Source organism: Amblyomma americanum, chromosome 5, assembly GCF_052857255.1.
Source record: "Amblyomma americanum isolate KBUSLIRL-KWMA chromosome 5, ASM5285725v1, whole genome shotgun sequence".
Lineage (NCBI taxonomy): Eukaryota > Metazoa > Arthropoda > Arachnida > Ixodida > Ixodidae > Amblyomma > Amblyomma americanum.
The window spans coordinates 129,125,381-129,153,284 of NC_135501.1; the positions used below are offsets into that span (position 1 = coordinate 129,125,381).

At 46.8% G+C, this 27,904-nt stretch overlaps 1 protein-coding gene across 2 annotated transcripts in view; it reads left to right on the forward strand.

The window, feature by feature from the left end:
* The window catches only part of LOC144132685 (uncharacterized), a 114,025-nt gene that overhangs the window by 70,712 nt on the left and 15,409 nt on the right, over window positions 1–27,904 (forward strand). For both annotated transcript variants that reach the window (XM_077665280.1, XM_077665279.1), the window contains 5 exons: window positions 5,431–5,488; window positions 7,675–7,922; window positions 12,177–12,308; window positions 14,268–14,487; window positions 23,626–23,779. In XM_077665280.1, the coding sequence (XP_077521406.1) occupies window positions 5,431–5,488; window positions 7,675–7,922; window positions 12,177–12,308; window positions 14,268–14,487; window positions 23,626–23,779 (812 nt within the window). The remainder of the gene's footprint in view (window positions 1–5,430; window positions 5,489–7,674; window positions 7,923–12,176; window positions 12,309–14,267; window positions 14,488–23,625; window positions 23,780–27,904) is intronic.

Sequence of the window (27,904 nt, forward strand, 5' to 3'; positions counted from 1 at the left end):
CGGGAATTATTAAAAGCAATGGGAAGATATGCAGAAGAACAACATGTAGATTATGCATTTCCAGATGCACCCAGAATTTCACCCCGGAAATACTTTTTCATGCATTCTTGTTTACATAAAAGCTCTATTCGCTGGTGCTTTGGCTTCGAAAGGTCGCTACTTGCCCGCGTGTGGTATCGATGGTGGATGCTTTTGTACAGTGAGGCAAAGAACGCGCATATGGAGATACACTAAAAACTTGCCAAGTGGCCACCGGAGGGTCAACTGTACAGTCTCTACTGACCAAAGAGCAGTAAGCAGGCCGGCGAAGGATGACCTTAGGAGCAGTCGTAACGTGAATAGAGGCCACCAAAGCCCTATCTATCAGAAAAATTTGTAGTGAATACCACCATCAATTGGCACGAGCCAGAAATTCATTGTAGTAATGGTGTAGTCCAGCCTAGGACTGTTCATAAATGACTGTAGCCGAATTCGGCTAAATATTGATCTATTGACTGCCGGACTCGGCGGCAGTGGTTTCGGCCATTTGTGATCTACCGGTTGAGCCGTGGCCAAGGTCACCATGGCTGCTTTCGCGGCTTGATAACCGGCCGCCATCAACCAGTGCTGACAGCGCTTTCGCCCTCCTGTGGCGCTCCGCGTTTTTAGGTATCGTCCTATGCACCCGCTTCTTTATTTTGTGCGCGGTAGCGATATAAAGTCGCTCGCTCCACCCCTTGCTTGGCGCGCTTTACCTGACACTCAAAGTGAAAATGATAGCAATATTGATTGCCACTGTCCTCTGGTTTCAATGCAGCAGCCATCAGCAGCCTTGGCGACTTTCGCACCTTCATGTGGGAGTGTAAACTGCCGTTGGCAACATATGTGAGCGTTTCTATTTCTTCCCTCTGCAAGCTCAATTGCACGGCCTTGATATCAAGGCAGCGCTACCGGCGCCAAACATTGACAGGCTCAGAACGAACGAATGAAGGATGAAGACAAGAGAAAAGTAGTCCGCTTTAATTACTAAGCCGCGCAACTGCCGAGCATTCGCGGGGGTAGAACGAATATAAGAACTTAGACGAAGACTTAAATGGGAGAATCTGTCGGGATAGTCGTTGTTGCATCGTTCTCAGCAGCGCGCCGCAGCACGAGAGAGCACAAAAAGACTCGAGGACAGGCAAGCGCTGACTTCAACTTTAATTTCAGAAAATTGCCAATCCACACAAAACAATACGCCCAGCGGGGTTACAAAAATAAGAACACGAGGGGAAAAGAAAATATAGCAGGCAAAAGCGTAACACCAAGGAACCGAACAGATTAGACGGCCAAGATTCTATGCCGATATGGTGAGGAGCCAAGCCACGATCTTTACCCGACAAGGTGAAAAATTACACAAGTATGACTGGCTGTATCTAAAACAGCTAGAATACTTCATCAAAACTTTTTCAATTCCTCTTTTTTTCTTTCAGAAAAGAACGCAACGAGAGAAACAACAAAAATTCAAAGGCATTCCACACATGATATCTGTAATGAAAAAAACGAGGATAATATGAGGACATTAAGGAGCGTTCGGGATGACTGAACTCAAAAAAGATGCGGGCGCATTGCCCGAAGCATACAAAAATTACAGCGGACAATTAACGCTGCAACACAACTAAACACAGAATGATGAAAGACGTATGACATGGAATATGAACACTCTAGGAAGGCTGAAAACAAAATATAGAAAGGGAATGCAAAACGTGTCAATAAAAGCATGGTTAAAAACAGATAAAACCAGCAGGAAATGCAATCCCTTTGTCCGAAAGGGAAAGAGAGGGCGTGCTAACGCATTCGTCTTTAAGCTTAGCAATCTTGGCTGATCCACGCTTGCGCGTGTCAACTTATAATAGCATTTTTTCAGAAGTGTTGTTTCTTCGAATACCGGGCAGCATTGTTTTTTACTGTCGCATCTCAGATAGTGAAGCGTGACAAAAGCGGTCGGTTTTCCGCTAGGTAGTCGGTACCAAAATAAGGCGTGGGTTGTGACAGTGTGGCGATGTCTGAGGCACCGGGAAAGGTGGCTGCTCTGCTTCCGCCGTTGTTGGTTGGATACACGTTCGGACATAAGCTGTACTAAAGTTTTTCCTGCTAGATACCACGAGCACACGGAAAGTTTAGGAACGTTTTCTACAGGATAGGCTTCATGGTCAGGTTAAGATGTCCCCCCCCCCCCCCCCCTCCGGTTTCGACACTACATTTACTTTACTTAAGCTTACCCAGAATAGGAGCTAATGCCAATTAATGCTTAGCTCAGTATGCAAGGCTGCATCGGTTGAAATAGCACTGCGGACGCGACAAATAGCACTGCGAAACAGCACGCGTGGCTAATCGCAATGTTTTGGTAAAGCAGGAAAACGTAATATTCAGGGTGCGGGCGCAATGCACGCAGGAAGGAATGCAGAATGTAACAGTTGTGTGATTGCTGTATCATAGGTGGTAGAAATGTACATGCAAAAAGCCTTAAAGGAATCGTTACCATCTAATGACAATTTTGAGGGAGCGTCTCTTGCGCTCAATGGACGACCGATGTAGATCCCTGTTATTGTTGGAAGTGTCCCATGCAGGTCGAAAATATGCGTTGCGAGTAAATGCGCTGCATGTGCTCCTCCTAGACAGGAGGAGTTCTGTATACGTTCGAAGCAAAGGACGAGGTCTGATACTGACGTAATGCACCATTAAAAAGCACATATATGACGAGACTGGCAACATTAGCATAATGACTACGTGGTCGAGGGAAACGCAGTTTCCGCGTTAATCTATTCCATGCCGCCTGCACGGTTTCTTTATTTTCGAATATGCGAAACGCTGCGTCCGCGAAGTGTGGACGCTGCATTAGTCCCATGTTGCCGGCGATATAGCTGAAGCGAAAGGGGATGCGGTGCGTCTACTCTGCGGGACAACACATTACTTCTGCACTGCTACACAGTAGTCCTCCTATCGAGATATAATTTTCGCGTTCTAGCTTTATTGTAGGGAGAGATAAGGAATTGGAAGAGAGACGTGATGTCCATAAAGGGAGTGGGGAGTGTGGGGAGTGGGGGAAGAGTTCGCTTAGAATAAGGGGACGATAGCTGGAGCAGGAAAGGATTTAGTAAAGATTAGTGGAAGGGGCCTTCATCCAGAATGGGACAGAACCGGGCTGATGGACGAACGTAATTACTTTTCCGCTTCCAAATCGTCAAGTCACGGCGTTGTAGCCCACATTGTTCGGGAGCTTGAGCATCCCAAATGTCTTTCACGCCAGCAGCTTTGTTAACACGCTTTTTCTCCTTCGAGGGCTGCGTATAGTCATCCAAAACAAAGCGCCGTTTTAATTGGAAACACAAGCAAATGAGCAGTGCCTCCATACATTGTTTTTTTATTGCGAAAGCACTAACCAGGACTTTCATAGCCAAGCAAAATGGTTTCTTGCGTGCGTGTGCCCAGCGCGAGGCACTTCCCGCTGATCGATGTATTCGACGCAGAATTAATCCGGTCCCTTAGCGAAAAAAGGCTTTGTAAGTATGGTAGAAAAAATTATGAGCATTAATAATAATAATAATAATAATAATAATAATAATAATAATAATAATAATAATAATAATAATAATAATAATAATAATAATAATAATGCATTTTCTGTCCGCATAGCATGCTTATTATACATCAAAAATGTACTAAAATATACGTACACAGTAAAATACACAATTAATATATTAAAAATATGCACTTCAGCTCGGCCTGAAAAACATGTACTAGTCCGATTCACCTGTTTATACTGATCAATGTTGTCGACATCAGAAGTCATGACTGAACTGGCTATAAACATCAAGAGACAGACAATCCCAGAGAAAACACCGTGTCATAAAGAAGCCTGTGACAATGGAAGGTCACGTGACGGGGCCGGAACGGGAATGACGTCTCCGCACAAGGAAATGCCGAAGGAAAGGGACATCAGCAAACAGGAACTCCGCCGAAAAGTGTGATACTTGGCTTGGCTTATATATACCGCCCTAGAGGAGACACATTATCTTGCCCGGTGAGGAGCTTTTTGTGCAAAGATTGTGGGCCCCCAAATTGTCTCCCTATAACCGAACTGTTAGTCGTGACTTGCGTTAGGCATCGGTCAGCAGTCGAACTGTCAACCAACAAATTCATGGGCGTCTATGGGAGCCAGTCTGTCTTGCCAGTTGGGGTCTTTTTCGCTGGCATGTTTGGGTCCGGAGGCGGGCATGACGTCATTGCCGGTATAATGCTATCACGCTGTCCACGCGCAATTGAGATAAGTGGTGATTGCCTTTCTGCTAGAAGTTAGCATAATCAAATGAACAACAGAAAAGGGAGAGTTTTCACTGTTCCCGGAAACGTGATTTCGAGCACGAGGTTGTTCCACGGCAGCTTGAAGTGTGCTGCAAATATGCTGACGTGGGCTACAAATTTTTAGGATTGAACTATACTATGCACGAATTAATTTTCTATTTACGAAAGTACACTTTAAACTCAGTGCCAAAATTTCATTTCCCGAAACACGATTTCGAGCACTAACTGTTCAATGGCAGCTTGAAGTGTGCTCTAAATACTTTCTAGCGGACAGCTGATTCGTTAGAATTGAAGTATAATTTGGTCGAATTAATGTCATATCGGCGAAAGTACACATTCAATACATAGCCAACACGCAAAGGTCAATGCCCGAAACGCGATTTCGAGTACTAGATTGTTCTACGGCAGCCAAAATTGTACTTCAAATATTATTAAAAGGACTGCCTGTTGTTAAAATTGGAGTATACTCCAGGCGGATTTATTTATTATTTACAAAAGCACATTTTAATACATTGACAAGATGCTAAAACCAGATACATATTTTTTCACACGCTTGAAACGTGCTCGAAACATGCTTTAATTTACGTATACTTAAGACGAATTAATTTCGTATTTACTAAACACACCTATAATATATCGGCAGGATGCTAAAACCGCATTCATATTTTTTTCATGTATTTGAAACTTGCTCGAAACATGCTTTGAGTGATGCATTTTTGGAAAATTTTAAGAATTTATTTCGAATACCAAGCATAAAATTTTAGGAACATATTTCCGGAATATTTTTAGTGCATTCATGAATACAACATATTTTTAAAATACCTTACAAATATCCCGAAGTATATTCCAAATGTATTAGTTTTTGCTAAGGGGTGGTTCCGTCTCAGCAAAATTGTCGCTTGCGTGTCCGCTAAAAACGAAAGAAAATTGAATCAGTCCTCATATGTGTGCCTACGTTCGGTCATTTCATGTATCTAAAACCAGTAAAAACAGCCTTTCCCCCCAAAAAGCCCCTGCTTCCGTACTTAATTGAATGTCGTAAATAATCTCTAATTTTTTGTTTTCATTAAGTGGACTCAACTTATATTCTTCTCTCGCATGTCGCAGCCACATTCTTCTCGGTCGGAACGGGAAAAATCCTTAAGAAGAACGCCATTAAGATAGAGTAAGTACACATGACGATTATCATGAAGCAGTGAAGTGACGCGGGATTTCAGGACGTGCCGGGCCGGGAATGCGCTCATTTCCTCTGCGTTCAGACTGGGCTCGGGTTGTATCTGTTCTCGCGTGCTTTGTGATGATGTCCGTGAAATCCATGTGACTGTGCCTGGTACACTGTCGTCTAGCAGATGTGCGCAGTTGATTGATGAGCTCGTTAGTCTCACGGTTGGTGTTGCAACAACAACACTGGTGACGCCTCCTCGTGTTGATGTCACGCAGCTTTGACGACAAGGTTGGTCACCTTGCGCCTGGCAAAAAACAAGGATGGCGTAGAACCAAAACGATTTATTGGGCGAACGTGCTCCCTAAACACAGATGACATTCGGCGTCGCCGACAGCAATAAGTGCCTTACCTGGTCATAAGGTCAGAACTCGTGTCAAATTTTGCACTGGTAAATTTTAATGGGTCAAGGAATATTTGATGCAAGACCATATTCCGATGGCAGAACACCTTGGCTCGCACAAACCACCTAATGGTAGCAGCTGCCGTCGCGGGGCAGTGGCGGATCGCCTGATCATTGCACCACTGAACTGTAGCGGTATGAGGTCTCCTAGGGATCTATGCATTTGAAGTAGAGAATGACCCATTGTGCATATAAGGGCATAAAGCCATTACACTACTATGTCATACCCTCAAGGCAGAGCTACCATGTCAAACCATGTCCACGGCCGCTCGATCGAGCGGCCGTGTCATGCCATACCCTTAAGGCAGTGTCCCCTCCAAATTTTATCTTAATCATGCCTGGCATCCGCCGCACATTCTAGCCTTTCCTGCATGTTCTCAAGTGAGCCGTCGCAGGTCCGAATCGTAAAGTCGTCAGCATACTGCGCATGCTTGTCACCCTGTATACTTTAGACACAACTTCCACATTCTTCTCGGCTTCTTTTATCTTTACCCCCCCCCCCCCCCCCTCGTAGGTCGGTTATACTGTGAGATGACTTGCATTCCATTACAGCGTTCTCTGCGCCAAATATATTTGCGTTGTATTAGTCGTAATCTTTGTTGGAATAATACAACCTCACTCCGCCTGGTGCACAATTTCTGCATCGCGTTGTGACAGCCTGCTCTACAGCGTAGCCAATGGCAGAAGTTATGCGGAGAATGATGCTACATGCCTGGCCACGGCCAGCCTACACCCTGAGCCTCAAAAAACATGAAGTGGCCTCGGGTGCTCGGGCTAGTGACTAGGTCTGCTTACGAAATCGCATTGAGCATTGACACTCAAACGGCAGGCCACCTATCATTACCAGCTTAGCGGTGAGAAGTAGTAAAGTGATGTTTGGAGCGCGCAGCGCACGGTGGCTGAATAAAGACAGAATTTAACGCGCCTCCTGATCGCACTACCACAGGCGGTGCGCTGTAGGACGTCTTCAAAACAATAAGGAAAATTCTTGGTTTGGTGCCGCCCGCCACCACCCCCTGCTATGCGTCACCTCATGTAGCACACCATTTTTATGCATAAAAGGGGAAAATGTTTGCAGCTTTCAAAATTTGTCATTAATGTTTTGCTTTTTATGTTATAAGCTTCACATCTTAACACTTACCAGAATTTCTATCAAAATCCGCGTTACAAAAATATGCTTTCACATCGCTGTCCAATATTTTGTTTGAAATGCATACTGTAAGAGAGTGAATTCATGTAGCTTCATTTTATGCTCTCCGCGTCAGTGTAACTGCACATAATTTTGAGGCGAAACTAATTAACTCAACAACACTGTAATGACAGAGCTAACGCTACTTAGCGATTCCTTCGCCAAGGAGCTGAGTGGGTGTATGCGATGAGGTGTTTTCATGCGCACGCGCGTACTCTAACACTGCCTCCATAATTTACACTTAAATGTGGCTTCGCTCACGTATCCCGCGCATATAAAAGGCTACGGCCTGTGGCCAGGTCTGAATAAGAGAACAGAGATGTAGCGCTATTGGCTTACTGATCGCCTCTTCCTCGTTAGCTTTGTTAGGTACTTCCACCTTGCCCGCTATACTTAGTGGTGTATGCGGGCAGGGACCCATTTTTCTTTTTTCTTTTTTTCTTTTTTTAGTCCCAATGTAATCTATGTCCTTACGTACTGCCACCTTGGTCTGTGCATTTTAGTGGTCTTAGTGCGACTGGCACCGTTGTTATGCAGTGAGGAGGAGCTTCGTGAATTACATGGCGTGGACTTCGAGCTCAGTCTGCCCGAAGGCAAAACATGGGACCAGTACAACTGGTTTTCAGCCTATTGCTACAACGCCGAAGCAGACCTCGGACACTTGGAACTGCCCTCCGCAGACGCCATGACGGTGCCTGTGTACATCAATGACAGCAGCAGTCAGCGCCGACGAGCCGTGCATCGACGAGCACTTTTGGGAAACCTCAGCCTTAAGGCCGAATCTGGTACGAAAACAATTGAACATTTTCTGCACCCGCTTTCCGGAAAACTAGCGAACAATTCGTCCTTTTTCTGAGCCTAAGATCTGCAGTGCCAGGGACAAATAAACGTGCTTATTTCAAGTGTACAAGGAACGGACAGCGGTAAATCTTTCCTGAAATGATGCGGCCGTGCATGACCGTTGCTTATAGTGAAAGCGCTCTTCTTCACTCAGCCTTAGTGCTGGCCTAAAATTTTTCTGCCACTTCCTTTTTCCTACACCCTCGCCGTAGCCTCCTTCTACGGCAACTCTCCTTCCCGCTCTTGAGTAGCCAGACTCCGATTGGTTGGTGGCAACCTGTGGTGGCAACCACGCGCCGGTTACACTTTCTCACGCTGTCTCGATACCTTCCTCTTCCACAGTAGTCATACTCCGGTTGGGGATTTCTCTGCTTCCTCTCCATCCTCCTCCTTCCATGGTAACCCCCTTCCTGGACAATTACGGTTGTCACCATCTTCTGGTTACTGCTTCCTATGCTCTCGCCATGAAGCCTCCACATGGTTTCCGTGACAGCCGCCGACTGGGTGCACCTTCTTACGCTGTCGACATTCCCTACTCCTTCCAGGGCGACATCTTCCGACTGAAAATTCTTCCCCTTTCCCGACACCTTGCTCTTTGCCCGGTAATCATCCTCTTGATGGTTCGTGTGGTAACCACCCACTGGTTGCGCATTGCTCCGTTCACGCCATGCCTTCGTCTTTGCACCGGAACTACCTTCCGAGTGGTGTCCATGGCATCGCAGCCAATGGTTAGTCAGATGACTACGACAGGCTACGACAGACTACAACGAACAGGCGCTTAACAGCTATCGCTGCAAAAGTTAATAACAAGAAATTGTAGGCTAAATGATTTCGATCTTTTTATCATAGAGAGACATTGTAACGTTGATTCTGTTATTTTGCAGTGATTCACTAGAGTAATAGAAGGGGAACCTGCCGGGGCTATTTCTTTTTTAGTCACTCATAGTGCCACCGGAGCCCGTCCCCGGTGGATAGCTAGCGCCGCGTCAATGAAACGCTTGCGCGTGTGTGTAACCACTTTACGGGCACTTTTGCGTTCCTCCTCCATGGCAACGCGGCCGCCGCGTCTCGGTGGAGGCAAAACGCAAATATTGCCGTGTGTTATGCGGTGTAAGTGCACGTTAAAGATTTCCGGGTGGTCTAAATTATTCCAATATTCGGAATCCTCCACTACGTCATTCTTCTCTACTTTCGTCCTCCTTTCACTTAAGGCGTAGTTGAGGTGTTCGTCGGGTAGTGAGACAGTTACTGCACCATTTCCTTTCAACAGAAACCACTTAGCACGGCTACCGTCCTCCTCCAGACTTTACTTTTTCTGCTGCTCCCCTGCTTCATGCCCCTTCGCTTCCCTTGCCGACGGGACTTTGAATAGCTCAAGCCAAGAAAACAAGACTAAGAGAGCTCGCGATGATTATGTTTTCGCAGATTTCGATGCAATACAATGTTTCCCTAAACGACTTTCGCACAACCCCCGTCCGGAGACTGCTTTCGATACAGCGCATTTTTTAGCAGTTAGAGAACCGATGATTTGCGGCCAGGTATAAATTACTTACAGCCGTTGAAATGAACACTATTAATGAAATAATTATTTTTGAGTTCGCTTTATTTATGTCTTAAAACTTTCGTGAATGCATGGCAATTCTCAGTCTTATGTGGTCAGCTATTCCGGCAGCCCATTGGCGGGCGCAGCAGCGTGGACCCTGCGGGTGAGTCCTCGTTGCTGCTTTGGTCCTCGCTTTGGCGAATGATCTCCCATTGCTCGAAATAGGGATTAGGAAGCCTCTCAATAGAGCGATTGAAATGATATGCCAATATCATGTCAAAATCCGTAGCTTTTTCGCCATTGTGTGGGAACTCTAATTTCTAGCGTCTTTCTGTAGTCAGCGAATGGTCTGTTCTTCCTTACTGTCTACAGTTTTGTGACGTGCCGGGTATACATATCCCACCTGTCAGTAGCCCTGTTGGTTTTTGGCATAGCTGATTATAGGCTATGTAACGTGTTCATTTGCAACGTGAGCTAAAGAAGAACCCCGATGTAAGAGAGCTCGGTCGTGCCGGTGAGCGACATCATTCCCTCCCGTTAGTTGCATGTCTCCAGGAAACTATATCATTCAGGCTTGATCAGCAGGATGTTTTGCTAGGAGTGTGAAGTCTAAGTGAGTTATTAGTGCAGTTTTTATATTTCTGCGCGAAATTTGGGAATATGTCAGTACACTAGCGTTTGGGTTGGTAGCTCCCGCAAGCGCGATGGCTGCGTCCTCTTTGTGAGCGGGCTCGGACTGGCGTACTGACGCGCAATTGATTAGTTTGCCTTCGGGATTCGTTATCGCGATGGTTATCCGACCTTGGGTTGGACCGGCTGCATCCACGTAGAGCGTGTCCGGGCGGCCTTCCCATTTCTTGAGCAGGCTTGCGGGCGCTTTTTCGTACCGCTTTAAATGTAGGATGCATATTTCTGGATATTCGAAGAACATAGATGCCCTAGCAGAACGATAGAGGGAATTCCGTGCTTTGGTCGGCCCTGTATTGTGCTGTAAGGGGTTTTGTTCAGGGGTATGATTTAATAGCGATAGCTATATTACGGTAGCATTTCCAGCCTTCAGCGTAGCGGTTCCGCCACGCTGTCATATTGTTGGTCACGTGGTGCGGAGCAGCTGCCGACGGCGTCGCGCCGTGGCTGATTACGTGGGTCGTCACGTGGTTGGCCGCGTGGCCAAGTTCTTTCGGCCGTTGTGTCAGTCCAGGTTTAACCAAAGCTAAACCACCGCCTTTTTTTTTCTCTTCAAGTTCAGGGCTTTGGGGAAAGCCATGCAGACATATCTTAAAGCGGAAGGGGACCACCTGCGCGGATGATGCTCAGATTATTATTTATTTAGAGTGGCGCCGCAGTGGCTCGGAGGTTATGTTCCTCGGCGGCTGACCTGAAAGACGCGGGTGCGATCCCGACCACGGCGGTCGAATTATGATAGAGGCAAAATTATAGATGCCTGTGTACTCTGCGATGTAAGTGCACGTTAAAATACACCATGTGATCGTAATTACCGGAGTCCTTCACTACGGCGTCCCCCATAGCGTGAGTCGCCTTGCGATGTTAAACCACAAAAAACCATAAACCAAGCCATTAATCTTTTACAGTAATTTTAATCCCTTTATCAAGAGATTATGAGATACTGAATAAGATAAACAGTGTTTATTTGATAAAGAAACAACGGAAAGGCAGAGTGAAGCTAAACCAACACAAGTGGGCATAACAGTTACTTTTCGATTAGGGCTACAAATTACTGTATAGCATTTTTGAGCACCGCACATGTGTTTGAATCACACGAATCGTTCTGTGCTCGGCGCAACATGTTTATACTGAATTCAGAAGAAGTTGGCGTGAAAAAAACGAGGACAAGCGTAGATAGAGAGAGGAGCGCTATATCACGCGACCGCACCAACTTCTTCAGTACGCATGTGAACCAACTAGGCCACCTTACTGCTCTCCTAAGCAAAATATTTAAATGCATTCTTTTTGGCTGGAAGAGAACACACCAGAAAATGTCAGTATCTGACAGCACACCCAGTGGATCAGTTCATGTATAACAAATTTCATTTGTTAGATGATCTTTTATTCTTTTTAAGATGGAATACAACCTTGTTCTTGTATATAATGTTAAGATTTCCACAAAGGCAACTTCGACCGCTAGCTGAGAACTGGATATCCGGCCGTGCAGAAAAAAGGTAACCCGACTTTCTTCCGCCGAAGTTTCGTTTGTCACGATTTACAGGAGTGAACGCGTGCTAAGTAAAAAATAATAATGTTTTTTAGGAAATAAATGGTATAACAAGCGTCTCACTTTGTGGCGGAAAACTGCGCCTCAACTGTCCTCAGCTGCGCCGTGAGGGAAGGGAGGACGGTGGGCGCGAAAGAACGAAGAGATGCCGAAATGCAAGGCTCCGGAGTAATTTCGACCACCTGGCGAATATTTAACGTGCCCTGATGTCGCAGTGCACACGGGCGACCTTTGCGTTTCGCCTCCGTCGAGATGCGGCCGCCGCGGTCGGGTTTGAACCCGGGTACTCTGGCTGAGTAGCCGAGCGCTGTCACCCCTGTGCTGCCGATAAGGTTTACACCCTCCAGCATTATGCAAGAAAACAAGCATCATGTTTTACATTGCGCAATTTTAAGCCTATTTTATTTGTTTTTCATGCTGAAGCACACTCCGTTGTAGACATGCACGCCGCAGCCGCCCTCGCAGTGCCGGGCTCCTTCAGCGACAGCAGCCGACGCCGGAAAGCCGTGAAGCGACGGGCGCGTGTGGGAAACCTGAGCTTCAAGGCCGAATCTGGTACGAAGAAAACTGAGCACATTCTGTTCGAGCTCTACGACTCTTCTTCTTTTTGAGCCTAAGATCAGCGATGCCAAGGGAAATTAAACCTGCTGACCCCAAGCGGACGAGGTATGATGACTTCTACATTGTGCCAGAAACGAGGCTGCCGCTCACGCGGTTACTTAGAGCAAGCGCTCTTCTTCCATTCGCGCGCTACCGACCAGGGTACTATCCAGATTCCTGGTCCAAAAAATAAAATGCTCAAATGACTTTTTGACTTCAGTCATATGATGTCCCGTTGTAAGCTACTATTCAGGAGAAGCTCTATTCCCTGTCATGGTCTGCATCCTTTGACAACGGCTCTTTTTTTCTGCCACTAATTGGAATACCAAACTGTTAGTATTTTTCTCGAGACGACTATTCTTTCCTTTCTTGTTTGGCATTCCCTGATGTGAACCAGAGATGCTGTTTGTCGCACATCATAGTACACTATTGCACTTTGTTTCGCGGTAGAGTGGATTCATACGGGAATTGTGATGTATGCAAGCGCGCCCACCACGAAAAATTTGGGATCCTGGTGAAGAGATTGTGGTGAGAGATAATTGCCGTAAAAAACGTGCCTTACTTTTCATTCTCCCAATAGCTGTTAAGTAATAGCGATAACTGTATTGCGCCCTCCCACTCTTGCTTCTTTCGCCAAGTACGTGGCCTACCACACCCACATGCCCGTTTTACCGACGCTATCCCAAACTGAAGACCATGATGAAGTGCACATTTTCCTCAGTTTCAAATGCCCGGAATCATTCACAGGCGAAACAGCGGCAGATTGTATATGCTCCATGGCAGTTCAGTAGCCTTGGAAAATTAGCTCAGTGGCAGTAGTGGTCATGCATGCTGTACCCAGTGGGCAAGTTACTGAAATGTATTTCCGTTTCATGAGGTGTATTCAAAGACTGATTTTTTGCAATCATTTCTTCCTAGAGAAGCCAACCCCATTCGTTCGCAAATGAACCCGTGGTACTATGTACTGCTGGCAACAAATCAACACAGTCAAGAGCAATAACACACCAACATTGAGACATCAACGTTTTAGCTCCTGGAGTGGGAATAGAAGCTCGCTTGAATAACACTTCTTAACGACAGTCTTCGCGCCTAAGAAGTCAAATTAGCGTGCGCAAGTACTGAGCGTCCTCCAGCAAAGATCTCTCCGCGTTTCAGCTGTCTTGTGTTTAATTTGCAGCTGGTAGTGCAGTCCGAGGCGATTTGAAGGTTGTTGCACCCACGTGCACCGAACACGACCAATAACGTTTTCCTGCTGTGATGAGGACAGAGCTTCATATAGAAATTACAGTTAACTGTTTAGGGAGGCAATAAGCATGGATATCATGTGTACTGCGTTCACCCTTCTTGCAAAAACAAACTGCATTAGGCCACACATATTTAGCCTAACATGCTCTCCTTGAGATCCCCTCAGGCTGAAGTATATGGCGCCGTACCATGTTTACTAGCAGGAATTTCCCTGTGAGGAAGCGTTCAAGTACAACCTCTGGGCAGGCTTGTCGTACTTGTGTGTTTTACAGCGAGTGCTGTACAGAAGAGCACTGGCTCGAAAATTGTGGAGTGCATCTGAAGAATACAGACCTTTTTCGATTAGAGCCGAATTCCAGGAAACAACTTTGGCTTACGTCTGTTCTTTTAGCTTCTGCAATGTTTTTATAAATCATACCACAGCAACAACTACATCACCTAATCTGGTTTTGTTTTTTGTTTTTTTTTCTGGGTTTAACGTGCCAAGGTGAGTCAGACTAACATCACATTTTCTGTTCTCTTCCTAAGGCGAACCAGATTTGATGCTTCCCAGCGGTAGTTTCGCGCCGCTTTTCGCTTTGATCTTGGAAGAAGCTAAATATGCAAGAGCAACCTGCACCCGCTCAAATAAAGCTCTGCACATGCAAACTGTACGGGGCGGTCTTGCAGGCTCGCCCAAGTTGCTCGCGTGTACATTCGGGGACCTTGGCGTGAAGAGATCAATGGTTCCCTCGGATGGGCTGTGTGACGTCGTGTTCTACACAGACGTGGAATACGACAGCGAAAAAAACACCATCGCTTCGAAGGACGGAGGCCCAGCCTTCAGCATGCTGAAGTCGGCAGCGAGAAAGTACACCAAGACCACCTTCGGCACCTCAATGTCCACAGGGTGAGCACCATCTGGTGTGCTGAAACTAGTCGGTTTGGCTTCTTCAGTACGTAGAAATAAAAATTTCCTCACAAAAGGATGTGGAACGCTGTCTGTCCCGAGCAGCACAGGTAATCGGCCCAATATTGAAAAGGCATTGGCAAAGGCCGGGCCTTCAGAGGACCCTTGTGAAACCATCCCTGTCAATATTTGGTCAATTACCTGTACTGCTCGGGGTACAACGACCGCTGTGTGCTTGTTAGGTGTTAGGTGCTCGTTCGTTCGGCGCGTTGTTTTTCAGGGATGTATATCTTCTCCTGATCAGTAAAAGGTTGAGCAAGGCTTTCGTATGCTGAATATTTCATTCGAAAAAGCTGAATATTCTCAGATAGCCATTGAATGGTTTGTGCACATGCCGTAAGGAGAAAGAAGCCGAATTCCTCAGGAACACTGCACGTGTAGTGGCGAAAAAAGTTTTTTTTTTCATCTTTATTTAGTGTCCTTGCGAACGTAAATTAGCGTGCATTTTTTCATTTTCTTCGTTAAAAATATAAACATTTGGTCGTAGTAAGGTTAAAAGAAGACCGAAGTTGGAGTATGTGTTCTTTTTTTAAAAATATACTCAACATATCAGCTAACTTAAACCCCCAAATCAAGTATGCCTGACCCTCATGAAGTTCTGCTTTTGCGTGCGTCTTCTTGCGATATTGATGAGCAATTTGTGCTTATTACTTAGGTGACGGGTTGAGACAATGTTGAGTATACGGGAAACATCTGCAAACAAGGGCTTGTTGATTTGTTGTTACTCCGCAGGTTTCTGTGAGATCAAACAAAACGAAACGAAGCCGTATTAATAATTGAAAGGAAAAGAGCCGATACAAAACGAAAACAAGAATAACACACTTAACACGCGTACAAGAATACAGAATAAAGGTTTGGTTTGGTTTATGGGGGTTTAACGTCCCAAAATGACTCAGGCTATGAGAGACGCCGTAGTGAAGGGCTCCAGAAATTGCGACCACCTGGGGTTCTTTAACGTGCACTGGCATCGCACAGTACACGGGCCTTTAGAATGTCGCCTCCATCGCAATTCGACCGCCGCTGTCGGGATCGAAGTCGCGTCTTTTTGGCCAGCAGCCGAGCGCCGTAACCACTCCGCCACCGCGCTTTTTTTCTTTATTGCATGAATATACACATCAATAAAATATCGTAGTTACCATGCCCCTTCGCAGACAACCGTGCCTAATGTACTTTTATTGCAACAAGTTGGTTCATCAGACTCAATACATCATCCGCATTGTCCTGCTGCTTCAGGACTTCTCTTAATTTATACATATGTTCGACAAAATAATCACATACCGATCGTCCATCCAAGTCACAATGTCTAAAAGCCATTCTACTCCTCCAAATGCTGTGAAGGCCCAATAACATAATCTGGTCATAATGTGCAACATACATCACTTTCAGTGGTCAGGTACCGAATTCCGCGCAGTGTCACTGGCAAGTCTTTTTTAGGGTTCTTTGCAAAACATCCCAGTAGAACACCGCATCCCAACAATCCAGGAACACGTGTTCTACCGTCTCTGGCTTTCTACACAAGATACAGTTTGAGCGCCAAGGTACAAAACGGCCCTTTTCCTCTAGCCATGTTTTTACTGCTAGGGTTCCTGTATGCAGTTTGAAAAAGTGTTTTAACGCCAGGCGCAAGAGTCATCTTCTTAACTCGCCTGAGAACGTTTTTTCCAGGGTCTTCACAGTATAAGGTACTGTACAGTGGAGCTGGAAACAACTGCTCTACAAGATCCTTGTATAGTCGCTTCGGCGTTACACTCGCTAAATACTCTAGAGAAAGCCGCTCTTGCAAAAACCTGAATGACCAGACCACCTCTCGCAGGAAGCGAGACACTGTCTACCTCCGAGCATTGCACGAAGAGACAATGAATTCTGGAAGTGCACTAGATAGCATGGTTTGTATGAATGTTCGCAAGAGGGTGTCATTTTGGTCACGCAAGAAACAAAACCTTGAAACCACCTGCCGTACATATAGATGAATAAGAGAGTCCTTGGACCTTTACCCTCCGGAAGAGATTATCTCTGCGACTTCTTTCCAAATTGGACGCCCAAATAAAAACAGCAAAAACCCGATGGAACCTTTGGATATTGCTTCGTGCACATTATAATACTTGGAGTAAATACATGATCCTTGCAACAACAAAAGGTGTTACATACAGTAGCACGCGCGAAAATGGAAAGGTTACGGCCCATCCACCCTTTCGTCCTGTCCCGCATTTCTTCTGCTTTTTCATTCCAGTAGCTAATATTCTCCCCATATTTGTCCAGCGCTGCCAGTTTGCCTGCAAAACCTGTTATTTGCAACACTTCTACAAAACTTTTGCGGTCTTCACAAAAGAGCGCTACGTCATCAGCGTATGCCAGTATTCTCACCTCACACGCTGCCAACCTAAAACCTCGGATGTTCCCACTCACAGTTATCATCCTGCAAAAAGGCTCCAAATAAATTGCAAAAAGGAGAGGGGACAATGGACATCCTTGTCGAACAGATGCCCTTAGATCAATTCTTTCAGATAACAGTTTGTTTATCATAAGGCGTGTCGAGCAACATGCATAAGCCATTTTTATCACTTTGAGAACAACTGGACCAATACCAATATATTCCACCAAAGAGTAGAGTATTTCATGAGGCACGCGATCGAACGCTTTTTCAAAGTCAATTTGAACCATAGCCACTTCCTTATTCCGAGCATCGCAGCACTCGAGCACGCTGCGTGCTACAAGAATATTTTTAAATATGCTTCTGGTTTTTATCCCACACGTTTGGTGAGGTCCTACAATAACCTTTATGACGTACTGCAGTCGCTTAGCTAACACTTTCGTCAGAATTTTATAATCAACCTTTGTTAATGTAATCGGTCTATATCCTGTAACCTTTACCAGTTTGGCTGGGTCACCTGTTTTAGGAATTAAGACCTTATGGGCACTGTTAAACGAAGGTGGCAGCCTACAGACCTCAAAGCATAGTGGCAGGGTCATATTTAAAGCTCTTATAAAAGGCCGCACTCAAACCGTCAGGTCCCGGCGACTTTCCGGCATTCAATGCATCAATTGCTGTCACTATTTCCTCAATACTTAATTCCTTCTGTAGTTCTTCAGTGATCTCATTTACTAATATTGGCATAAGTGGCAAAAAGTTCTCCCGAAACCCTTCTTCACTTGGTGCTTTGCTTGCAAACAGCTCACGGTGATGTTCCACGAATGCACTCGAAATTCCAGTTTGATCACTCAGGATTTGCCCTTTGTATTCGACAACTGAGATCTCGTTCTAGCGCGCGTATCGCTTTTCATCTGACAGCGCTCGTTTTGTTGGCGTTTCGCCAGTAAGCCATTTTTCCCTGCGTGCTCTTATCGCTGCCCCTTTGTACTTCTGAGCATCTAAAGCTTCTAGCCTAACTTTGACGACCTTTATATCATGCATGAACATTCCCGGCGTTCGTTCCTCTTCGCGCCCTAAAATTGCCAGACGCTCTCGCAGTTGCTTTTCTTCTTTTTTTCCTCATACATTATTATGCTTGAGCGCTAAATGGCATGAATTTTCACCTGCTTAAAGCGTTCCCAATATTCAATACATGCTGCTTCACTATTATTAAATATATCCATGCTTTCCTTGACTTTTCTTAAAAATATGTCGTCTTCTTTAAGCCTTGAGTTTAGCTTCCACATATCCCAATTCATTTTTGTTTTACGCTGCTTCCTTCCTCCCAAAGTTAACGTAACTAGGCAGTGGTCGCTAAAGGACACTTGCTTCACTTCATACTACTCACAGGAAGGCGACAACTCCGGCGACACGTATATTCTGTCGAGTCGTGCTTGGTTACTTGCTTGAAAATGCATAAAATGCACGTGTTTATGACTTTTCGTCAGGTACATTACGTCCTCTAAGCTGCACTCGTTCAGGATACTCTTGAACAAATCAGCACTTGGCTCTTCTACATTTTTCCATTTGAACAATCTTTAGCGTCCAAAACACAATTGAAATCAGCCAATCATATTACCACCCGACTGCACTCAAGGAAAGAACCTAACTGTTAAAAAAAATCCGCAGCGTTCCTTTTGTATCGTAGGAGCATACAGGACAACAACCCTCACCGCGACTGTTTCGTATGCGAAGTCACACACGATAAACCGCCCCCTTGCACAAGTTATTTGTTCCTCTACTATGCCTGTGTTTTTCATCAGAAAAAGACAGAATCCTGCCGACAAACCAGCCGCATGGCTTACACAAACATTGAATCGTGACCGAAGACTAAGCACCACGTTATCTGTTTGCTGGTCATCCTCTAACTCGCCGAACAGTCGGTTCAACTGCACTTGCTTACGCCTCGAGGCAAGTCCTCGTACGTTCAGAGTGCCAACTCTTAGCGGTTTCTTCAAGTAAGCCATAGCGTACACACAGCAAACAAACAACAGTGCTTATAACGCTCATTTCTTCAGTCTCTCGTCGCGAGTGAGCGACGAGGACCGTGACAAGGCTAACTTGCCTTTCTTAGCTCCCTCCCCTCTCCAATCCCTTTCTAGCCGACGAAGCTGTCGGTCCTTAGCCGGTGCCTTTTCGTAGTCACGAGGTCGCTTAATGGAAGCGACTGTCTCATCCATCGGCGCCTCGGAGTCGTGGTCGCCTGTAGTGCCCTCCTTCGTTGGCTCTTCTGGCGGCGCAGCAGCATCCGCCTTTCTGCCAGCAGGCAGCTCTGGCTGCTGGAAAGCAGGGCCGTCGCTGAGTCCTGAAGGGGGCGGTGCTCCGGCGTTCTACACTTCCTCTTGGTCCATAAGCAGCTCGCTTCCGTCGTCTTGCGGCGGAGCAGTACCCGTGGCCAAACGCGCGTTCGTGCGGACGCATCCTTCCCGTTCGTGTCCGAAGGACCGACACAAGCTGCACCTCGGCGTGCGGCCATCGCGTCGAATATGTCCAGTCCTCTTGCTCCGTAGGCATATTGGTGGACGTCCAGGCACCACCACTAACATTTGCCCTCCGTAAAACTTGAACATGTGGGGTAAATCATGGATAGAGAGCCCCTCCTTAGAACCATGCGCACCAGCCGGGTTGTCGACTCGGCGTCTTCGAAACCCGGACTGTTCCACTGCTCACCAGTGACATCTGTCACTTCTCCGAACTCTTCAAAAGCCTTCTGTATGGACTCATTCGACACATAGAAGGGCACCCAGTGCAGCCTGAAGGCCAACTCACGTTTGTTGGGTTCAATGACTGCACAATAGCGTTTTTTCACTTCCAGTGGTCCTTCTATCAGCAGTCGTTCCTTCGCTTCCGCATTTTTCAGCTTCAACATCCACACATGCGACATTTGAAAGGGCCCAATGCCAGCTACGAAGGGTAGAACACCGGAAGTTTCCAATGGCTCGCGAAAATCCTGTATGCGATAAGGCTGCCCGGCAATATCGCAGTGAAGGAAAACCGTAGTCTTCATCGCGTCTCCCGTAGGCAGCGTAGGTAAAACTAAGCTATAGCCCATTGGTGGGCGTCGCTCACTGAAACCTCGGACAGGCATGACCGATAACAAAGCGCGCTCAGAGCTTCCCATCACACGTCAGTACGCTGCGGCGGCCGGAAGCGGAATTGCCACACTCCGCCACCCCGCGGCTACAGAACAAAAGAATAAAGGAAAGAGTTCACCGGGTACTGAGCGTCCCAGGTGAGGCGGGGATGCCTTGCAGACAGGGCAAGGCGGATTTAAAGTGGTGGCGAAGGCTGGGCCGAAAAGTGGTTTAGCGCGACTGCAGCACAACCAGAGGATGGGGGGCAAAACACTCATATAAAGAAATGATAAAGCTACAAAATTGGAATGTAATCTGCCAATGGAAAAGAAAAAATATATTAGCACCTTGTTTTATGAAAGAGGTAAGTCATTTTATTAAAACCTGGCAAATTTTGTATTTTTGCAACACTCTTGACCTGCCCCCTATTCATGAGTGTGCGGTGCATTACAGCGCGTCTTTGCAGGCCTTGTTTCGATACCCGGCTAACCCGGCCACGCCAGTGTCTGGAAGTGTTGCTGCCTTTCTATGCTGCCCCTCCTTTACCAGTCACTTTCATTGCGTTCCCAATTGCACATTAACAAGGCCATAACTAGCAGGAACTCGAGCACACAAGGCGAGCACATTTGACTGGCAAAGGTTGGGGCGCGCTGAAAGGCAGAAACCTTCGAGAGGTACCAAAAGGTACGGGCTCGAAAACGCGGATTCTACAGAAAGACCGCTTTATAATTCGCGCCAAAGCATACGTATGCGTGACGTCATGCTACGTCACGTTTGCGTAGTTTGCCCTCCAAAATCCAGGGGGCGTCTATGGGGCGTCTATGGAGCCTTCGCTACCAGTGTACATCTACCTTGGACAGGGCAGAGGCGGGTGAATGTAGTGCGACGCGTCACTGGCGTTGCGTCGAAGAAAGCGGCGGAAGGGAGCCAGGTGGTAGTAGGAGCGGAGAGGAACACAGGGAGACGCCGGTGGTCCCCCGTCAACTGCCCGAAGAACTTGGCAGCAGCAGGAGAATCGTAGGCAGATCCCGTCGACGGCGGCCCGAAACGCCAGATGCGTATAGCAGGAAATCCAAGGGTGCCTCTAGGCAGCACGGAACTTCAATACATCGACTGCCACCTCCACGCTTGCAAAGAACGCAGTAGGCTTGGGTCGGTGATCCAAAGGAGGTCCTCGGCAGCATGGACCCAACATCGAACACCTGCGTCCTGGTTGGTTGGGGAGCTTCGTCGTTTCGCTGTCAAGCAACTTCACCGCAAAAGGTCGCTTTCTCTTATTTACCATGCGGTGGCTGGTCTACCTTCCGTGAAGAAGCGCTGCGCAGATGCGGCCAGACGACGGAAAACGTGGCGTCGACGATGATGGTGAGCGGGAGAGACGGCTAGCTGATGCGTACTTCTCTAGAAGCAGGTACTCGTCGATATCCCGCGGTCTCTCGACCAGGACGGGGTCACGGGGAATCATCAGGGAAGGTACGCAAGCCCATTGTTTTTTAGAGGCAGTGCGGAAGAATGTGGCCGTGTTCGCAGAAAAATGGAAGCACAGTGGGCTGCGCTAGTCAGGCGTCCTCCAGAGTTCAGCTTTTCTTGGGTGAGTTTGCGATTAAGTTGGGCAAGCGGGCGATTCGGATCTTTGGTGCGGTGTATACTGCTCCTGGCGCTGAGTGGGAGGACGCCTTTGGCTGCACACTGCGGCATCTTAAGTCATGGCCTGGGGCTGTGCGGCCGCCGAAGTTGGAGGGAAGTGCCTGTTGCACATCTGGCACCATATTCATGAGGCTCGCACTATATCTATGTGGGGTTGTTGGCAGCAGACTTCGTAGCTCTTTGCGGACGATTTCGAGAATAACTTCACTCCTGTTGTCACTAGGTGGTTGTCATCGTGTCCGGTCGAATTGAAGAGACATAAGCAGGGTGGATGTACTGTCTGTCTGTCTGTTGTTGAAAGGAAGAAGGAAAAGGAAACTGCACAGGCCTGCTCACTGGCTCAAGCCGAACCACAATTGCTACCACGTGCAGATAGGAGAGTTGAAAGATGGGACAGAAAGAAAGGATAGTAAAGACGCGCTAAACACAAGGCTGATCCCGGAGGCAGTGCAATACCGGGCCTATTGAACCCGTAACAAATACTCTGTCGAGTGCGGTCGTCGAGGGTCTTCTCGATCGTGCAGGCTCCTTGCATGAGTTCTTCGACATTTTTTTTTTTGGCGGGTTGCGTACGAGGCTGGCAAATAGTTGTTCTTTTACGCCGCACATTAATAACAGAACTTTGATTTCTTTGGTCATCTCGAGGTTGACGTGGCGAAAAAGACGCTTCTGCTATTTGTTGTAACCCAGCACGGGCTCGTTAAAAAGCTAATCCACCATAGTGGTGAACACTTTTAAAAGTTACTTCTTGAATAGCCCCATGTCGTTAGGGACGACTCGTGGTTTCCGTACCACGCACGTGCTGATCGCTCTAGTGAGAAAAATACGTGTATAATTTTCGCCGCATCATCCAAATTGCTGAATAATGCCACGCGATCTAAATGGTCCAACCATTCTTCGAGGTCTTCGCCTAGAATCTATTGTAATTTGGCGGCACCCACGGATTCTGCAGCATAATCGGGGTCGGAATCTTTGGCGAGGTTGTGGTGCTCGTAGCAGCGTATGTTTTCTGTCACGTGCTGTACGGCAGGGTCTTGAACTCAGGCTTCTCTCCCTGGTGACGTCGGCAGGTTCGGTGAACTGGGGGATCGTGCTTCGGTGCGAAGCGCAGAAGGCTAGCGTCATGATTTGGAGAGGGCATCCGGAATATTGAGGCCTACCCAGCACCTCCACCAGATGTCTCACAGTGGTGACTGCATTCGGGAGAGCAGAAAACATGCGAAAATGGCGTCTAAATAAAACTCTTTATTTGGACAGACTGGCGCCTACTGTGGACTGAATTACTCGGCGAAGGCGTAGAAACAAGCGTGCTCGGCGGTCGTCGAAGAGAATGCCCGCAGCTGTCGGCCGTGCTCAATTTAAAGCTGATAGCGAACTTTCGAGATAAAGCGTTCAAAGCTACAACATTCTGGAACAATTTAGAATTGACTCTTCCTGGATGGGATCAATCGAGATAAATCTGGTCCCGTCTTGCATCGCAAACAAAGTGATAAGCGTCGTGCCAGCTGCTTTGAATAATGAACAAACACTACAAAGATTCGCGGCAATATTGGTATATCACGGCGGTGCCTCTTGGCTAATTGCTTTGATGTATAGGCGCGTCTGCTCGACATGGTCTTCAAATAGATATTCTGGTAACATTTCTGAGGAAACGCCTTGTTGCATACATTTTAGGGACGTTTTTGAAGAAGCGATTTATCGCTGATGTTTCATAAAGTTTCTCAGAAAATATCTTACTGTCGACACCTATAAGGCGTTCCGATCTAGCCCAAGACGCCTGTAACCATTCGGAGCTGGTTCAGGACGCTGAAAATAGGTTTTGCGCTTCATGGGCTAGCGTGCAATCGTACCACGTTCCTCTCAGGTCTGTAGTTTAGTATTGATAATCTCGGAAGCCCAATCCTAATAGATATCAGTTTGAAAGCTCGTACGCTCATTTATTCACAGGTCGATCGCAGATGCCGTGCAGGACAAGCTGTCGCAACTCACCGCTTCCATGGACCTGCTGTTCTGCGCCCGGTTCATTCACTTTGGGATGCTTAATGTCGCAAACATAGAGAACTATGACACTTTGAAAGGCGCAGATCTGAGGTACCTCAAGGTGAGCTCACACGACTCATCAGCATTTCTGACTTCTCAAAATTGGTTTAATAACAAGTTGTCCTCAGCGCAAAACGCCTCCTCGATTTAAATTCAAGCCACATGTCCGAGTGATGAATGTAGCCTGCGTCTTAATGACCATTATTCTCCTCTACCCACGCGCTAGCATCCATGCCTCATCAACATTTGCAGTGAGAGGGAGCGAACACCCCAATTACTTTCAACAAAGGATGAAAAATAGCAGAACTAGTTGTATCTCTTTTGCTTCGCGAGACGACGCATTATTGGTGCCACACAGCTGTAAATTGTTTAAAAGAGATAGCCAAAGGTCTCCGATATGCATGATCTTCCACGGTAAGTAGGCACGCTCCCTACAATTTATTATTATATTGTCGTATTTTAGGCATTGTTTCTTATCTATTGTACATTTTATGCCACTGTTCCTGCTATTTGTTGCCTCACTTAAAATAGACGATGCTACAACTATTTGTGAGGGCCATCCAAGAGGTCGAGGCGATGAACCTTATACGAAATAAACAAAACACTTTAATTACAACAGTATTCTGCTTTATATAGATAACAATGTGACTCCCATCGAGAATATAAAACGAGATGGGAACGTTTTAGGACAAACTCATTGCTTACTTCAGTGGGATTTTATGGAAAACACACAAAAGGCATCTGATCTAGCATCTTCACCGTGATCCCGTGAATCGTAGGAGAAGGCAGGAGACTCAGAGATCCTGTTCATGTTCCGTCTTATGTTCCGGTGGCGCCACAATGGAGCCGTTTAAATGACTCGTGCTTCATGGTCAAGTTGGCTACTGCACAGGGGGGTGAAACAAGCCGCCGGATGCAATGGACCTCAGAACCAAAGCTCAGCCCAAACGAATAGTCATTTAGCAGCTGCGCTCTAAAATAATCTCTGGAAGCTCTTTCTGCACATTGATTGACGCAGCCGCTACAAGTTATTCGTCTTGCGCGGCAGCTAAACACAGTGCCCGAGTAGAGGTTGAGTGCCTCCGGTGACAGCACCCAAGGACCCCGTTTTTCTCGCTCTAAACTCCGTCTACTATAATACTGTGGTGATTCATTAAAGCAAACATGTGCACCTCGTCCTACAAACTCAGCCGTCGACAGAGCACCTCGAGCGCATCCCCTGCCACTTTCCTTGTTGTTCAGTTCATGTGGAAGGAGGCTGTCGCGCTGGCAGTTCGGCATGCACCGCATGCACGGCCAGCCGCTCCATCAGCAGTAACGAGAAAGCAGTGCGTACGCTCTTTGCTCCACTGCTTTGCAGGGTGGCGTGAACGGCAGCTAGTGTAACGAGGATCATACCCTCAGGCAGTTGCTTCTGCACAGTGAGCGATGCACCGACACAATGCTTTTCCTGTCGCGGCTGCTAAATGCGCCGTCCGAGCGTAGGTTCAGCGCCGCTGATGCTAGGATTAAGTGGGCTCGTTCCATTCCCTCGTAATGGCTTCCTCTGCTATGACGAGCTCCCGAAGCACATGCATGGCTAGTTTTCCAGAATCAGGCCTTAGTCCAAAGCCTCGGACACATATCCTGCTACTTCTGAGATGTCAAGGCCTCCTTCATGATTAGGGAGTGAGGTGGAAGTACTAGTTTGCAAGCGAGTATGTCTGGAATATAAAAACTGGTCAGTAAGTTTAAACAAAATATAAATATCTCTCCTAAACCCTTCACCTCAACATATGGCAAACACCCTAGCAGCGACCCGAATTCGCATTACCCATTAGTGTGATTATCCAACGAGTTTTTGTTATACCTGCTGTCGCTTGACCCAGCGCGCAGCAAGAAAGGACGAAGCATGCACACTGCTTTCTCTTCCTTTATGGTCTAGTGGCTGGCAGTGCACTTTGTGCATGCTGATTCGCGAGCGCCATGTCCTTTTCCTTCGATGGTAATGACCCGCGCACAACCTTCCGTTAGAACATTTCCTCAACAACGACGCTCAACGGAAGCAATGGGCTCTGTCGAATTGGATGTCTAGGCAGAAGGGGTACTCGGGTCTAGGACAATCCAGAGCACAAAATTACCTTGCAGGCTTCTGTAGTTCTGTGTAATAAGTACTTTCTTATTCTTGAGAGGAGACCCCTACATGCGAACAAGCGCCATTGCGACGGGCACAGCAGTTCTGGTTTGATGGTGGTTTCTGAAGACAAAGAAGTCAGTATATTCCATTCAGCAATAACCAAAAGTACGGATGCGCTAAATCGACGAATGTTTCTATATTAAAACAAAGTCATATGCAGACAACTTTCTTGCGCACCTCAGCTTCGTAGAACCAGGGTTTCGTTTCGTAGTAGAGAGAGGAAAAGCTAACACTCTGACGTCCCCTGACGGGCTGTCAAATAAACAAGAAACAGATCTGGAGTGTTGTGCGCTCAAGAAACAAAGCGATATCGACCATCACCTAAACGTTTACTCTTAAGATGCGCCGAACCAAAAAGCTTCAATCGTATCAACTCTTTTGTCAAGGGCGAGGGCCAGCTGGCGCGCAGAAATCTACAGCAGCAAGGAGGCAGCATCGCCTATGTTCGGTCGTGTTCGCCTATCTTCAGATGAATAGGTACACGCTGAAATTCCCTGAATGCGTGTCCCGTCGCCCGACTCGGAGGCCGCAAATGAAGCGAAGTGCTGGTATCATGGCACCATACTGAGGGGCATCAACAAAGCGTTAGTACTAATACTACTGAAGTGGAGAATTTGTTTCCCCGAAACCCACTGCAAAGATAGGCTGCTTCCAGTCGAAGAAGAAAGATATAGTTTAGAAGATTCCCTTAGACTTATGCCCCTCCCCGTACATCGGTGAGACGAATAATTTGAGTGAGAGACTCCAACATGAGAAAAACTATGTTGCGAAATCGACGCATAATAGAGGGCAGTTATTAGTATTATATGTACCGATTTTGCTAGGTAGATTTCTCCACGCAGTTCATACGCCTCTATGGAAGGCGACGTCAACAGACTGGATTGGTGAAGCTGGGAGAATAGGAGCGCCACACCGACAGCTATTGTTTGGTTTGGTTAATGGGGGTTTAACGTCCCAAAGCGACTGAGGCTATGAGATACGCCGTTAATCGTAGTGAAGGGCTCCGGAAATTTCGACCACCTGTGGTTCTTTAACGTGAACTGACATCGCACAGTACACAGGCGCCTAGAATTTCGCCGCCATCGAAATTCGACCACCGTGGCCGGGATCGTACCCGATACTTTCGGACCTGCAGCCGAGCGCCATATCCACTCAGTCACCGCGGCGGCCCGTCAACTTTCGCATGAGTGCCTTGGCCGAACACTGCCAACTTTTTGAACAAAGAATAACCATCGGCCTAGTGAAGCGTGGAGATTAATCTGCTTAAGAAACTTCACCTTGAAATTTGGTGTATCCAGAGCGCTACAGGTAACGTAAACAGAGAAATGTCTTTCGTCAAGTAAGCAGAAAGAACAAGCGACGTCTGCTTTAGTCACCCCGCACGAACGGATTGAGTTGGCCCTAGAACGTTGTGATCATATTTTTAACCATTATCTGGTGGATAGACTCGTCTATGTTCGAAACGCAGCCAGCCCATCTTCCTTCAAGGAAGTTTATTTTCAATTGTGGTTCTTCAGTGATTCACATGCATACATAGCTGTGGACGGCTAAGAGTCACAGCGACACGTGCTTAAAAAAGACAGCTTTCTATCATGTAGCACAACAGAGGCCAAACCCATCTCGTCAGGCACGACTCTAGAGATTCTTTGCGCTTCAACAATGTCACATGCGGGAATATAGGGTGAACAGCAGCATGTTTTTTGAATGCAAAAAAGAAACATTGCGCCCTTTAAATTCAAGTGCCTTTTTTCTTATCTTTCTGTGTTGTTAACTTTTGCCCACGCATATCCCGGTTTGGCCGACATGCTGATTTCCTTACCTCAAGTTAATTCCACAATAACCGCATTCTGCTCAATAAAAAGCATCTTGACGCCTTTTGGCTTATTAAGCCACCTCAGGGCACAATTTTTATTTGGCGGTTTTCACAGCATGCGGCGTGCAGAGACCACGACTTTAGCGTCGTGTCTCTGGACCACCGTTTCCATAGTGTTTGACAGGCTTGGAATGCGC